Source organism: Pterocles gutturalis, unplaced genomic scaffold, assembly GCF_000699245.1.
Source record: "Pterocles gutturalis isolate BGI_N339 unplaced genomic scaffold, ASM69924v1 scaffold19210, whole genome shotgun sequence".
In the NCBI taxonomy this organism is placed as follows: Eukaryota; Metazoa; Chordata; class Aves; order Pterocliformes; family Pteroclidae; genus Pterocles; species Pterocles gutturalis.
In genome coordinates this window covers 1-17,102 of record NW_010146287.1, presented here as the reverse complement: position 1 = coordinate 17,102, position 17,102 = coordinate 1, and the positions used below count along the sequence as shown (strand labels likewise).

The 17,102-nt window shown below is 38.5% G+C and overlaps 1 protein-coding gene across 1 annotated transcript; it reads right to left on the bottom strand.

Moving 5' to 3' along the window:
- Positions 1-11,621: 11,621 nt before the first annotated feature.
- Positions 11,622-17,098, bottom strand: TIMM21 (translocase of inner mitochondrial membrane 21 homolog (yeast); the record flags this gene model as incomplete). The annotated part of the gene is made up of 6 exons (XM_010085690.1): positions 11,622-11,714; positions 11,810-11,915; positions 13,906-13,975; positions 15,477-15,578; positions 15,678-15,740; positions 17,014-17,098. Coding segments are annotated over 6 exons (519 nt in total), but the record flags the coding sequence as incomplete, so codon positions are not given.
- Positions 17,099-17,102: the final 4 nt, after the last annotated feature.

Sequence of the window (17,102 nt, the reverse complement as noted above, 5' to 3'; positions counted from 1 at the left end):
GCAGAGCTGCCATTCTTTGGTGTCTAGGAAGGTGGTGCTAAACTACAAATTATGGCAAAAGCCAAAGGAGTATGCATTCTTTTCAGATAAAGAAGGACTTGCTGATGGTAGTTACCATTTCTTGAAATCCAGAAAGATTGCAGAGGGGATGCTGCAGGTGGCCAAAAAGGAAGGTGAATGGGCTTAGGGTAATATTATTTATTATTTCCATACAAAGTTCCCAGTTCAGTGTTAGGAAGGTTCAGTCCTTTCTGCAGCATCTGTTACATTTGTTGTGTGAGAAGAATAAAGATCTGCTCTCAACTTGTCCGCTTTTTTCCTTGATCGATGAGAATCTATTATAAAAACTCCTAGAAAGCTTAATTAGTGTGTACAGACATTAAATAATGTAAAACTTTCAAGTGTTGACTAAAAAGATATTTGAAGTCGTAAGTGTTCCCACTTACTTCCAACAACTTTTAAGCAAAGATTCAGTGAGAGCCAGGTGTGATTTGGCCAGACCTGCTATTTACAGTGAAGAGATATTAATCAATTATTGCCATCCTTTTTGCTTGTGAACTACAGATGGGCGGATTATTGCTTTATTCTTCCCATGTATTTGTTCACTTTTACAATTTGCTCATTGCCAACACCCTGTGCACCTGGTTAGTTCAGGTGCACAGACTGCCGGCAGCAGTTCCTCAACAGGGATCATCTGCATAATGCCTCTGGGGCCAAAACACAGTAGATCAAGGTCTATGAGACGCACATCTGAGACATAAACCTGCAAGTTTCTTTTTGCATGTTTTTCAAAATATCTGCGAAAAGTCAGCTGTGGGACAAAAATTTCAACAAGTCCACCTATTAGACCCCCTGCAGTGCAAGGTAATATACCTGTGTCCAGCTGGATCTTGTTTCCAGACCTGCTTTTTCTTCCTTTCTCCCTCTCACCTTAGGGCAGCTGTGCTCAGAAGGGATTCACACTCACAGGCGTTGCACCTTGTCCCTGCACCTGGAGATGAGAAGCTGTGCTCCTGCCTTGCCTACTGCTCCCCAGCCAGACCCATTGGGTTAGCGAAAGAAACCTTTCTGAGGGGTTAAGCTATAAGGAGGCAAAAAGAAAACCCTGCAGTACATGGTTAGGCTTAAATTTATCTTCCCGATCACATTTTATAAATTTTGTAATTTTGTAAATTACAGCATTGTAAATTACAGAAAGCATGGCCTGAGGAATGTGCGTGGTACACAGAGGTCTGAAAGACCACCTCTTATTCCCAGGGAAGAGACAAATGATCCTAGAATTAGAGACAGGAACCTTCCCTGGGGCTGCAAGGCTGAATAGAATATAGTTTTAAGAAAGCCATCAAATGTCTGCTGTTTGAAAGGTGGAGACTCCCACGAGTATGACACCAGCAGGCACAAGAGCAAAACACTTTGTAAGTCTTCACAACGACCTCAACGCAGATATGTGTGTGCTGGTTGCTCCTGAACTCTATTGCAAGGTACAGCAACGTAGCCACATCAGATTGAGCATATAGCAAAAGTATTTAACACTCTAACACAGCAAGATTGCTCACGGATTGCAGCATTGCCTAACAATGTTCATAGAAGCATGTTAAATCTAAAAACACAGCCTTCACTCTGTGGAATACATACTCATTTTCTTGATGTTATGATGGTTTTGTTTTTTAGAGCATAGTTTTTCTTTGATCTTGGGTGTGTATGCATTGATATTTATGTTGTGGTTGATAATTATTTTGGAGATGTCATGTAGGAACATTTCACTTAGGAAGTACAGGGCCAACCCTCCGTGAAAAGGAAGTCACTATGTCACATCCCTCATGTGGGTGGCACAGCACAATATCTAGCCTGTGGGTAAATGCATCTGACTGTGACATCTGCAGTTGGTTTAGAATTAATACTTTCAACATGAAAAATGCATGTTTTTACAAAACCACAAAAACCAAACCCATATACTTTCATTTAAGTATTCCATCCCAAAGGCTGACAACCTCCAGCAAATGCAGCACTATTTTCTCTGGCCTTTACCACTACAATGCAGGATGGAGTGAGGGATTATCAAGGAGAAACGGCCATCATGATTCATTCAGTTCAGGAGAGATTAGAGCTGACTGGTTCTAATCTTAGCACAAGTCACATCCTTGTGTTTATCCGATTTTTTCTTTTTAATTCCCCTTGAAGTATTTGCCACTGGGAGATATCTGGAGCTTTTGTAGATGTCAGTCATTTAAAGTTTGGATAGGGTGCTCAACATCAGTTAAAAAATGAAGGGGTTGATCTGACCCACCATCCAGAATTCACCACTGGTGAGTTCCACTGGCTTATGCGGATCACAGTGATCTCAGGATCACCACTGGAGACCTGCTCTCCAAGATGACTTGGTCAGTAATAGTAGGTGCCTGGTTCTGAATGGCCTCAGAAGCTGGTTTACTTTGATGTTACACGAAAAGCTTAACAAGGTGAGGTCAAGAACATCTATACATATATGTATAGGTAGGTAGGCATTACTGTTACTTATATATAACATACATTATATAACATAGATGATCTACATTATGTATTTAGGTATGCTTTTATGTTGTGCTGGTTTTGGCTGGGACAGCATTAATTTTCTTCACAGTAGCTAGTTGGAGACTATGTTTTTGCATTTGTACTGAGAACAATGTTGCTAACACACTCACGTCTTAGCTGTTGCCAAGCAATGATTACATTAAGCCAAGGACTTTTTCAGCTTCTCACACAGTCCCTGCCCTCCCAGCTTCTTCTCTACAAGAAGTTGGGAGGAGACACAGCTGGGACAGCTGACCCCAACTGACCAAAGGGATATTCCATACCATATGATGTCACGCTCACCATATAAAGCTGGAGGAAGAAGAAGGAAAGGGAGAATGTTTAAAGTTAGGGGGTTTTGTCTTCCCAAGTAACCATTACAAATGATGGAGCCCTGCTTTCCTGGAGAAGGCTGAACACCTGCCTGCTGATGGGAAGTAGTGAATGAATTCCTTGTTTTGATTTGCTTGTGTGCGTGGTTTTTGCTTTAATAACTAAATTGTTCTTATCTTTACCCATGAGTTTTCTTACCTTTTGTCTCTGATTCTCTTCCTCATCCCACTTGGGAGGGGTGTCGGTGAAGGCCTGAGCAAGCGGCTGTGTGGTGCTTTATGCCATATGGGGTTAAACCACAACAATGTATATGCATATATATGTATTTAGGTAGAGACATATGCCACATTAAAATGCAAATAGTTGCAAAATGTGGCAGACTGAGATTTTGGATTACATTGCTCTTTGGAATTAATTGTTCAGTTTTTGATGTGTCAGGGATTAATTGCCTGACTTTTATTTTGGATATAAACCATCATGTATCAAATGGTGTACTGATATAATCATACCTCCAGATTTCCATAGGCAATACATTGAATGTTATACTGCCTCTGTTTCACGTAGAAATCAGACACTCAGTAAAATTAAAATTATTTCCCTGAAATAATTTCACTTTATTTACCTTAACATATGGTAAAATATTTAGTAGCTATAAGATTATTTATCATCCAGACGATGTTGAAATACAGGCTGTAGACATTGACGTCATATCACCTTTTAAGTGAGTCAGCATGATGGAAAAGTTGGAGAAAATCACAGGAGAAAAGCCGCCAGCTCTAGAAACCTTGGAAACTGAAGGTGTAATATTTCTTCCTCAGCTTTAATTCTACTAAATTAAATATAGGTAAAGAAATGAAATGCAGACATGGAAGTTAGGCATAATATTTTGAAGGAAAAGAGAAATATAGAGAGAGGCTGGCAGGACTCCCAAAAAAACTTGTTAAAAGAGAAATTTAGGGAAAAGAAGTGGGAAGAATACAAAAATTAGTTAAGTAGAATATCTTTCATTAATGTTTTCAGGGGAAAATACTTGTGGTTTATTATGAGGGTTTCACGCTCAAGGCAGTTAACAGAAAGCTGCTTTCTGTTTAGATCTTGAGATGTCTCAGCTTTTTTTCTCCACCACTTTTATTGTTACCAGTGTCACACACCTGAATACGGTGGTTTTACACCCACATGGAGGAGGAGGGGGTGTCTGGTCCTTGCCAGGTATCATGCCGAAAAGCAACTGGTGGCATTCTGCAAATCTGATTTCTGCCATTGGGATTTGGCTTCGTGTTATTAAACATAAGGTAATGTATGGCCCCAGACAGCATGCAAAATTGCAATTCACTTCCAGCACCTCTATGGATGCTGTAGAGCTAATGAAGCAAATCAGATCTCAGGTAATACAGTCATGTATTTAGTATGTGTATAAAACAGCTGTAATAAGACATTGTTATGGCTGAAATTGTTATGGTTTTAGTGGAAAAAAAGATTTAGCATTGAAATTGCAAAGCAACCCCACTTCTATAAAAAGTGAAAACACACTTGGATAAATGAAGGTTAATAGAGTTAATTATGGGGAGTAATACAAGAAGGCAACTCGTGCTAGAGAACATAATTGTAATTCAGATAAAGGAAATTGTAATTAAATGGAGGTTCGAAATTATCCTGGAAAAGTTTCCCAGCACAGTAGTGAGAGGTTTTAAGATGCAGAGGCAGATGTGTGTATGTGACCTGGAAGTAGAGATGCCACCACTGCCACCAGCTCATCGGGCGCTTCACCGCTGCCGCAGGTTGCCCACGCTGCTGCACCGTGTGTCAATATGGGCAACAACAGCAGTAACAGGCAATAAACTGAGTTAATTTTGAAGTCTGTTTTGCCTGTGACTGTAATTGGCAAGTTATCTCCCTGTCTTCATCCCAAACCCCAAGACTTCTCCTTCCTGCTGTTGCTGGGTGGGGGTCTGGGTGCTGGCCAAGGCTAACCTGCCGCAGGACGGCTCTGGGCTGGACACAGTGAGGGCATCCCAGCCCCACCCAGTCCCACTTCACAGCCCCATAGACAGAGGCCAGTTATGAACCCTTACTGTCATCTTTAAGCTTGCTCCTAGAAATGTTTTATCCTTTAATCTTTTTTTTTTTTTTTTAATCTTTGTGCTTTCCTTATGTATTTCTATGTAATGAATCCTAAAAGTGGGCTTTGACTCAAAATGTGTCCCCAATGTTTTTTTGGACCTAATCTTTAACAGGTTAAATTGCTGATAATTTACACATTGGAATAATCCCATGAGTATTAGGAGGGATGGCATCCCTTGTGATAGTGAGATGAGGCTGAAAACAAAGTGAACTGAAATGAATTGTGAAAACCCCCAGCACATCTTCTTTGTCTTTTTATTTATGCAGTTGGCAAGTGATACAATTGTCTTATTCACATTCCTGTCTTCTCTACTTGTTAAGTGAGTTTGTTGAAGCTTCTTGTATCAGACATGCATTTATTTGAACCATTTCCAAGATCATGACTCCATTGCCTAAATCGGTTGTTTAAACTTGATTTCCATGCTGGAATCATTTATGTATCAAGGTCATTTGTAAACTAAATCAGTCATGCACAACATTTTCCTTTCCCATTCTAAAATACTATTTTCTTTGCATGACCTTCTGTTTACTGAAGCTTAGTAAAATAGTAGGGTTTTTTTTTTAATATATTTTAAAGTTTCAACAAAATTAATTTCCTGAAGGTATATTCCTTTTTGTTATGACACAACAAGTATACACAGGACCTAGTCAAATAGAGGTCATGTAGAGGACAGAATAACATTATTATTCCCACAAACCAGCTCTAAAGATATTGGCTGCCTATACTACATACACAAGTTTTGGCATCCACAAAAACGAGGGCAGAGATGGTAAAGTTAAGATCAAGTTTCACACCTACCTCAAATACATTTTGAGTAGTCTGCCATACAATGTTTCTGGAAAAACAAGTGTTTCACTGGTGAGTGACATATTTTCATCCCCTAAACAACAGGGTTTTGAGCATATATATTTTCATTAATTCTGCAACAATCAAAACTTAACTCTGGCAAATGTGTTTAGTTTCCATGAAAATGTCATTGCTTTGGCTCTGACTTCCTGGCAGTTATTTTTTTCCACAGCTTTAGTAACAATAACATGACAGTTTTACATCAGATAGTAACTGGCATATGCTATAATTTTGTGCTTTCGCAGAGAAAAAGAGAAAGGAGCTTTAAAAAGGAAAGATGGAAATGTTTATTGCTTGTATTTACCAAAAAGTGAAACTGAACCTTCCAGTTACTTTGCCTTCTTCCCAGCCAAGCACCATCCAGTGAAAGTATGGAGCACTCCGAGCTGCTTACCATGCAGAAAGAGCTCTCCATGGCTGATTGGCAGTCCAATGATCCAGTAAAGCAGGGACACCTTTTTAAAGAACAATCTAGGCTAACAGTCTTCGAAATTACACATTCTAAAACATTATATTTAAACACTATGTTTAAACTCAGTGGAGACAGTTGTTCTCCTCCAGTGCAACATTACTGCTAGGCAAAGTGGCACTGCAGAAAAGATCAATGTTCTCTGAACTGCATTTCTTGCTGGACTAATCTTCTTCACCTAATTTTGACGAAGGTGTCCCCATATATTTGGTTGCTTTAAACAGGATTTGAGAAAATATTTTTTTAAACATGGATCCCAGCTTGGTCCATAAGGACCAACAGAACTTCAGCCTCACAAGGAATATGGAAAGAAGTAACTAGTTCCTACAAGACTTCTATGTTAGCAAGAGTCTAAATTATTTTTTGTAGCCAACTACATAAATATAAAACTTTAATAGTCTTGAAATCTCTTGAGGCTTAAATAATCTTGCTGGTGATAGGTATCTAGCTAGGAGGAGCATGATAAATCAGCTACAAATTTCCTCTTCTTTTCTTCACTGAAGATATTTTACTAGAAAAAGGATTCCCAAAAGCTTTCCTCTACTGACATTTGAAACCATTTGAGCCTTGTGTTTGTCATTTGGCCAAATTAAGAATGTTAATGTATCTAAAGCTGATGTAAACATGGATTTCCTCTGCTATGTCTTTAATTTTGCCTTAACTGTTTCAGGTAGATTACCAGCTTTTCACAAAGCAGGAAAAGTCATTTCCTTTAGAGTTGCGTCCCCCCATTCAGAAATATAAAGAAAAATACCCTTGTATACCTGTCTAGCTAGTGAGGTGAAGCAAGCAGTAAAAAAAAAATAATTAATAGCATTTGATGGACTGAGGACACATCCTGATAAATACAACTTCTAGACATAGACAAGATGGGAAGGAGAGCAGTTTAAATGGAATATTATGGTTTTCGGTATGTTTTGAAGGTAATGATATTTAAGGCGAGATACCAGTGAAAATCTCGGTACCATTTGGCTTCCTGAACATTTTGTGCATGCAAGTCCATCTCTCTTATTGTTGCATTTAGCTAGAATTTTGGTAGCAGGGCTTGAAAGCAAAGTATACTGATGGAGTACACTACTTATTGGGCACTTCAGTTATTCTACAGAAAAGGCAGCTTTAAAGGAAATACCAAATGTTCTCCTGAAATGACAGGAGAACATTTCTAGAGCTAAAAATCCTATTTATATGGCCTTTTGCAAACAGGAGAGTAACTAACACTGCATCCTAATAAGACCACCTGTGTTACACAATTCATTCAGGGGCACAGCCCACATCAGCCATTATAAATATGTGATCGTCAGAAGTTAATTACAGATACTGAGTTCTTTCTCCCTTTTCTCTGTGGGGGTGATAGTGTTGAGAGAGGTGGTCAAGAGGAAAGGAAACTGTCAGATATAGGGCTGCAAGTGTTATAGCTCCCCTTGTCTGTGAATAACTTTTAGATCTAACCATGATAGGGAATGTAATGCAGCTTCAGCAAAGAGAATGACTGAAGGTACCCAAAAGGGCTCTGTACCCCTTCCCACCAGGCAGGAGATTGACTGACTTGCTATCTTCCCTGGACTCCAACAAAATAAAAGCGGGTTAAGCTTTAGTTAGAAAATAACAGTTAGCAATTCCTGGAGATAATAATAATTTTACATTTACAATGACAATTGTATTTTTCCACTTTTTAGAAACAAAATATTATCCTGCCTCTTTAGTATTCTCTTATTTACAAAGCAGGATAATATATAAATATGATCTAGATACACTCCTCCACTGCAGCTTCTTTCCAGCCTGTGAGATATTTTGTTTGTTAGGATGTGTATGGAGGGTGCTACTACAGCTGTGTATCCTGCTGCTTTGAGCAAGTGTGTTCACCCACTTGCTTTCTTGCAACTCCACAGGAGAAACATGAGTTGTGAAAATAAAACAAAACTGTACTCTAGGTAAATACAGGATGAGAAACATTTTATTTATAACCCTCTCATATTGGGGCTACCCTCACCAAAAATAAACTTGAAAGTAATCCCCTCTGGATTCTCCAGTTTCTTGAAATGCAGTGCATAAAACAGAGGTTCATACTTTGTTTTTAGATACAAATTATGAAGGTCAGTTGCACTGTGGACAATTCCACATCCGTCTGTTAAATGATACTCATCTCTCTTCCTTATTGCCAGTTTTGATCTGTCTGCATTTTTCTCATACCGGTCTGGACTGGCTGCCAAAGGGCCAGACAGAATCATTACGCTGACTTTGCTGAGACTTCTTCTGACACCTGTAATCACAGCGTTTATTCCCAGCTAGGGAGCATGATATTGAGGCCTGTCATAATGCCAAAGTATGACAAGGGCACCTAGTGCTCTTGCAGGACTGACACTGCAGTATGGCACTGACAGCTTTGCAGACAGCTTTAAAAACTTCTATTCTGATGTCTCAAAGGGACTGAACAACCAGGAATCTGATTTGCAAACTGACAGTTCTTTCACACAACCCTTGAAATACATCATATTTCCCTGTATGTTATGAAACCCTTGCTACTGAAAAAACCTGTAAATAAATCTGATTGCAAATAATCAAATTATTAGTCTGTCTCCTCAAGCTGAAGCCAAACATATACATTAACCCCAATGGCCAACTCTTGCTGTTTTACCACAAGCCTGGCTGAGTATTTCACTTACCTGCACTGTTGGAAAAACATCACTGTGTGAGGTCATAATCTTTTCCCTCCCAGAAAGCTTCTAGTCCTGATGATAGTTTCTGTCTTCAGCACAAATAAGGCTCTAAAACAAGGCAAAAGTAAACCTAACAGCTGGCCTCTTTGCCGTACCTATACAATTTACTATATAAAAAAATGGTTTGTAGATCTTGCTTTAGGAAGTACTCCTTTCTCCAGCAGGGAAGCCCACTGAAAACAAGATACGACTGGATTAATAAGAAAGCAAAGCTGGGATGCAGTTACAGGAAAAAACCTAGCCTGTCAGTTCTGTTGCTGACATGAAGTTTACAATGGCTTCCAGGGAGCTTGATACGGTAGAAACTCGTAAAGGGTGGGCAAAAATAGTGTCACATTTTCTAGATTAAACTCTGTTTTTTGAAATAGTCTTGCTTTGTAAAAGGTGAAAAATGATTACATTTTTATCAAGGTATGTTATGGGCTTAAGGCTAGTAATCTTAGTATTAGGTTATAAACATATAGCTTGCAGTATTTCTGATGTGCTCTGACAAACCTGCTCCATCTTGCATTTGTGACAAAACTCTTGCAGAGGTGGCTTTCAGTAACTGCTGAGGTATGACATATGCTTATAGCAACTGGACATAAGCAGTGGCAGGTAAACATGGTATGTAATGCTATCAGTCAGTACTGCAGCAGATTGCAATGAAACATGAGGGCCTCAGACAGTTTTTTTTTGTTTTTTTTTTTTTCCTCTGGGCTATAAATCAATTAGGTTGATTTGAAAATTTCTTCTGAAATAAAAATTTTGGCAAACGTAATGCTAGGAATTGGGAAGAGTCACAAGTCAAAAGGTGTTATTTCAAGAAAATAACATGAAGAACAATGGGAGTCAATTGCTTTCATTATTTAAAAACACCTCTCCAGATGGACATAAATGATGACAATAACTGTAGGTAAAAATAAAGTTTATCAAAGCTGCTTCATGGCAATGTATCAAGTACCACAATGATTTCTCATACTTACAACAAGGAACCACTGACACAGTAAGGAGCCACCAACATGGACTTCCATGGCTTTTGACTATGTGTAAAATTGTGGGCTTGTTAGTCTTGAAAAGCATCCATTGAGGAATGAAAGCAAGGAGACAAATCTGTAACTCTGCTGAAATTAATGGATATGAAATCACTCCGGTCACTCTCAACTGGCATTCGAAGTCTTGCAAGAATCCCTTTGGCCTGCATAGTATAAGTCAGTTATATTTTATACTGTGTAGAAACTCCAAAATACCTCTCAGGTTAACAAAGGTTAACATAGGTGGCTGCTCTGCTATAATGTGTGGTTGCTCTGCTCTGCTCACAAACTGGGATGAATTTGTGATTCCTCTTCACTGAATAGTTTCAAACAATATGAGGATCTAACCAAGGTCAAGGTTGTAGTGCTTAATATAAAGCAAAGTTATCCAGGGCTAACAAAGTATTATGTTTAGTTATTATGATTATGCAAATTAGATTGCTGGGAGACAGATGAACAGGATGGCTAAAGTCCAGTAAAATATTACTAAACGTGTATCTGTGATATTTGTGGCACTGTATGGGGGAATATCGTACAAACTTTAGAGCAGTCCAGATGTACCATTAAATGAACTCATATTAAGGGTTGATAACTGAACATCAGTGTATGCTTAATGTAGGGATAATTCACTAGTGAACTAAAAAACTTATAATGTACGATACATAACGACAGAAAAATCCACTGGTTGGTGTTGAAGGTGGTTAAATGTAAAAAGCTAAAGCTTAAATATTTTTTGTTGGTTTACTAACATACAGAGTTATGCTAGCTATCTGTCATGTTGCACTAAGGAAGAAACCCAGGTGAGAAATTTGGTCATGAGTTGAGCTTCTGAGTTTGGATAAACCTATATGTATCTAATTCCCAGCGGATTTTTATTAGTTAAGTTAATGGAAAAACTGGGCAGCACAGAGCAGCTACAACAGTGTCATTAGTTAGCAGGGCAGCATGGCAAATGTTGGAAGGAACAGAACAGTGCTGCTGTTCTGTGTGCTGCTAATCCATTTAGAAGCCACCAATATTGAAGTCTTTATCTTCAGTCATTTGCCATGGATGTGTGTCTCCACAATCCATATTCTCATGCCTTTGGGCTAGATCTCTTCTGCATCACTAACATGCATTATTTTACCTTCTTATCTACACAAAGGCATCCAGAACGAAAACAGTGAGTTTGTCTACACTTAAAAGTACCACTCTCTTTATTGCAGTGCTAGAGGGAAATCCAGGCAAAGGAAGACAAAAAATTCCCCATCCAAACCTAAAATCTTGGAAGACTCAGTTTTTGGGTGCATAGAAGTACTATCCAGCATTAAACTGTTTATTACGAGCCATTACTTTGCTATGTCAAAAGTATCTGTCATAAGTGATGGCTCTACCATATTTCATCAGCTTTACTTCAAATCCTGTATCTGTTATTATGAAAGATCTTGATGGAGGCCTTGAGAAGCTACTTCCTGTAAGACGACCCCAAAGCTGCAAGATACGATCAAGAACACCAAACAATTCACGTGTAGAGTGGTTACACCAGTATCATCCAGTACTCGGTGAGATGAGGCAGCAACTTTGATCATTGGCTATCTGTTGTCTTCTACGACAATGGTTCTTCTAGGATAGGTGTCAACATCCACAAATATGTAGCGGACCTCAAATCTTCCTCTCTCAGGATTCTGTAAAGAAAACCATTTCAGGCTCTGTTTTTTCATCTTCGGTAGTTTACATTCAAGATTTAAGCTTGGCAGCTGTACTGAGCAATTGTACCTACCTCTTTGACTTCCACATGGACTGTTCCCCGTTTCCCTGGTTCAGAGCCCTCAATATAGAACTTCAAACGCATATGTTTCAGTCCATCCTTTACGTATTCAATGTGACTAAAAATAGCAAAATAAAACACAAAACCAAACCACCCAGCAAGGATACATATTATATGTTAGTTAAACTTCAAATTTGAACTTCTTACTTAGAGGAGCTGCTTAACTATTTTGTGAAAAAGTGTATTCCAATGCAGTCCTTGTGCTACCATGCATTCCTTCTCTGATGCTCTTCCCAAGCTTTACTGTGAGCATACAAGGAGTAGTGGAGATAGAAGAACTCACTGGCATTAGTTGAAAATTAATAGATCAAGTGCTTAAATGTCCTCACTCCAGTCCTCCCCTCAAAACTCAACAGCAATCCAGTGGCTGAAGATTCTGGAATTTGTTTGTATTTATTCTAAAGAACTCCCAGATTCAGAGCCTGACATCTAGAAAGAGACACTCACATCACCAAGACTACCAGGGTTATTTAGGCATTTAAACTAAGTTACCAAGACAAAACACACAAAGAACATTTTGTCAACTTAATTATCAGGTTTGTTACAGTTTACTATATGCTTTACTTATTTTGGCAAGAATGTAATTCTACAGAAGTTGTGTAAATTTGGCACTGATATCAGATCTCCAACCTAAATGTTGATATTTAGACTGGATTTAGGTTATGCTCAAATATTAGACAAGTAGAAAGGTCCAATCACTTTCAAGGCGACCACTTGCAGAAACTAATGGTCAAACTAGAGTTCTGGTGATAGTTTGTTTCCTACTGAAATTACTGACTGCTGCATACTACCAAGCTCTTCTTTACATTAGTAATGCCCAGATACACAACTTCCAATACAGTTTAAGGTAACATGATGGGTTACAGAGAACAAAGATGAATGAAGAGTCTTACTGCAGTAAATTCATGTTCAAGGTGTTAATACAAAAAAAAATCTGTACATTTTTGAGACATTTAAGGTCATCCTTAAACTGCAAACACAGACTTTACAATCTTACAAAGTCCTCATCTCAAAATTCTATTTAAAATACTAGACTTTCAAAATTACGGAAATTAAATACTAGGAAAGCAGACAGTACATTTACTTATTTACATGTTTTGTTTTACAGACATGCTTAAAACATTTGTGCATATCGTTTTCATTTAGCACCTCCACTTTAAATGCTTTTTCACAGAATCTGGTGAAAAGATAAAACTTCCACCAGTAAAAATCACCTTCCTATGGAAAAACATTCTCAATTTCATGGTTCAAGTTGTATACCTGGGCTTATGTGTCCCATCCTGTATGAAACCTCCTTGAATAAATTCAAGTCAAAGATCCCAAAGAAGACAAGGCCCCTATTGGGTTATAGTGCAGGAAGCATTTACATTTTGTAAAAATTACTTCTGTTGTTTCCCTCAAAAGGAGAATAAGAAATAGACACAGTCATGAAAGGTTTAGGTGAGAAATGTTCTGTTAAATAAACAGTAGAGATGGGGCCTCAAGTGCCCAAAATGTTGAGTATCACCACAGGACAATATAGTCACTGACTGCAGTGACTACAACCCGTGCAGTCAGCCCCAGCCTAGCTTTAAACAGAGCAAGCTGGATTACTGAAAGTCTGAAAGTTAGTACCTCCTGCTCTTCTGGCCTGACAAATTCTACTGCTTCAAACATAGAAAAACTCTCAAAGAACAATTTAATGCTATTTGAGGGTTTCCACTGTAAACTTCAGTCAGACTTCTACTCCCCAGATGCATACCTTGGCCTCTGCACTACTTTCTTCAGACTCATTCTATTTTTTGGAGGGACCAGCTCTATGTTTACCATGCTGACCATTGCTTGTTTTGAGGCACTCAAGAATTGGCATTTTATATTGTATGTGCACTGTATTTAGTGGTATGTGCCACACAAGAGGTACTGCAAAAAACTGCTTTCATTTTCACTCAAAAGTGACAGGGTATATCACACACAGTTCATTAATCTAGATCTAACTTGTTATTATGTGACCCAAAATGTCTTTGCTGTGCAAAAAATAGTGTCTGTGTGAGGCAAACACCAAAGAGTACCTGACAAACTGTCGTCTTCCTCTTCTTGTTGCCTCCCCGTAACCTTTAATAGATTCACCAAAAACACCAACTATCTACAAGAGAAAAGATTGAGTTGTCAGAAGGTATCACATTCAGACAGATATTCCAGTATCAGCTCATATCCCTGCTGTGAATGCGTTTTCTTTCAACAAAATGCCCCTTGTGGGTCTGATATGTCAAGAATAGAAGAGTTTATGAAAAAAACAGTATAAGGAAAATTCCTCTGTATTTCAGTGCTTTTCTTTAGTCACATATTAAATGTCTATAATAAATCCTACTAATATCTTCCATTTGCACCAACCTCTGAGATTATATTTTAATCTCTCTTCTGTGTATTTTATACTTTACTGACATTCTGTGTAAAAAGGAAAAAAGCATGAAATATTTGTTCATGTCCCCTCCAAGAGAATGTTTCAAAGTTTAAAATGCAAATGCACTCCCCTTCACGTTATCTAAAAAACACTGTTTAAGAAATTCAGGGGTTTTTTGTCAGATCTATAAAGCCAGACCAAATTAACCTAGTTTTAAACTTACAACTTTGAAGTTGGTTAGAAAGAGAGGGTGATTTTTACTGTATAAATACTGAAGAGAAGTTTTAATTCTACAAACTTCTCCAAAAGCAGTCTTAATTTTTATTTTAATGACAACATGCCACTTCATAGAATCATAGAATGGTCAGAGCTGGAAAGGACCTTCGAGATCATCTAGTTCCAACCCCCCTGCCATGGGCAGGGACACCTCCCATTAGACCAGGTTGCTCAGAGCCTCATCCAGCCTGGCCTTGAACAACTCCAGGGATGGGGCATCCACAACTTCCCTGGTTCCCTCATTTCTAGGTTATCCACAGTGGCATCTGTGGCAATGATGTCTGAAAGACACTCCATGCATTTCTTGTTTTGCCTGAAGTAGTGGGTTTTAAAATATAATTTTAGATTGATTTTTGTTTACATCTAGCCATCTTATGTGACTGTGATCACGTGACCATTCACTTTCTCTTTTCCTGTGAGCCACAAGAATGATAACCGTGTTTCAAGTGAAGAGTTTAAATTCCTGGACACTTATGCAGTGCTTCTCAGTATAACAAAACCCCAGTGAAGTGTCAAAACAGAGTAACTGTGCTGAGCAAAGGCAGCAGGCTAGACCTACAAAACTTGAGTGGGACAAGCTGCTTCCCTGACCTGCAGAACTTCTTAAGTACTATATTTAGTAGTCCTTCAGGTATGTCTGTAAGACTTTCTGTATGGAGACACAGCCACTTGCTCTGAAGGGGCAGACACTGTAGTTGCCTCAGTTGTCGTGCTGTGGTACGCTCACTTAACGTATTCACCCAGCATTAGTGCTTGCATTAACTTGTCCTAATATAGGCTCCAGTTTGGAGCTGACCCACCTCTGGCCAGCTAAAAGCATAGGCAGATGTGCTGGTGTTTGCCTGCTAAGCACCACACAGGTGTTCCTGTAGCTTTGCTTGTGAGATTCCTTGTGCAAACTTTTGACTCAAAGAGAGACAGTAACTACTGAAAGCCACAAACTTATGCCTAAGGTTCAAAAACCAACCTCAGGGTGAGATCTGCATTTCTCCAAGGCATCTCCATAGATCTTACTTGGACTAGAAGAAGAGAATAGCTCTTTAAAAATCACATAGAACAAACCACCTGTAACAGAGATAACAGCAAATGGAATGAAAACTAACCAAAGCAGATGGAATTAATGAAAAGTATCTTGAGATAACAAATATAATTTTAAAAAATAACCTGTAACACCAAGTCCAACAAGCACCACAATAAAATAGGTAAAGTCTCTTCCAGCTTCTTTCACTGAAATAGACAGAAAAGAACACAGGAGTTACAATCTTGGATAGTAAGACCTACATAGCTTTCTTATATAAATGCTCTTTTATTACTCTCCAGCTCAAATAACATTTTGGCAGAAGAAAAAATTCCAATAACAGCTTCCATAATGCCTTATCACTTAAAAAAAAAAAAAAAAAAAAAAAGAGACTATGGAATGTCTCTAATGTTGTGCAGGGCATATTTATATCTCTGTATTAAGCCTTCTTAGTTTCTGTTTTCTTACTAGGTGTTTTTAAGACCCAGATTAGCACTTATTATTACTTGCCATATAGCATGAGAGCTGGCTTCTTTAAGAACTAAGGAGGTATTTAGCACTGCAGTATTCAAGCTACCATATAAACCCACAATCATTGCAAGACTTATGCAAAGAAAGGAAGAAGTAAAAATAAAAAAGCATAAGCTTACAAATTGCACACACTGAAAATAACTGATATTATGAATTGCCAATCAAGGGAACAATAAAACGGAGGGATACTAGACCAAAATATGTCTTTTATTTATTGACACCATCAACTGCTGTCTATCCGAGTTGTCTTTATCTATTAGTCTTGATCTAATGTACTAGCAAAAGTGTCAATATACACTCCAAAAAAAAAAAAAAAAAAAAAAAGTAATGAGATTCTCTGTTACAAAGTACTTTTGAGAAACTGAAAAAGACTACTGCTTTGCTTAAGTGATAAGGTGCGCCTTTCAGTGAACTTACTGAGGAAACTTTAACAGACATTTTTCCTGCAGCCTTCTCATCAGTTGAGGATGTTTTAAACAAACCTTTTAAAAGCACTTAGAATTTCTGAGGCTAATTATGTAGTAACCACTTTTCACAGAAATTAATGAGACCAACAAAAGTGACAGCCATCCTATAAGGAAGCTAGTACCGTATGTAAAGCTTTGACAATTTTGCTGGAAGTAAACTTGTTTTAACAGCACCGAGACAGGTTGTGTTTACAAGGGAAATGAGACGCTACTACATCTTACTCCTGATGTGACTTCTACACTAAATAAACAAGCTGTCTGGAAGAAGCCACATAATTTGTCTGCTTGTGCAACACGGACACTGAAATGTACCGACTGCTACAAACAACATGATCTGAAAAGAGACAGGTTTGCTGGTTTTCTGAGAACTGTGGGGGTTTTTTTAATTCCTGAGTTTTGGGGCTCTAAAACCTCAGCTGCAGCAGCAGTTTTCTCTGAGCAGTGCCCAGTGCTCCCACTCGGGAGCGGCCACAGCCCACCTTACCTTTCTGAGCAGCCGTCAGCAGGGTTTCTTCTTTCCGACTCCTCTGCACGGCCACATGTTTCCCATCACCGCCAGCTTTTTCAGCTCTC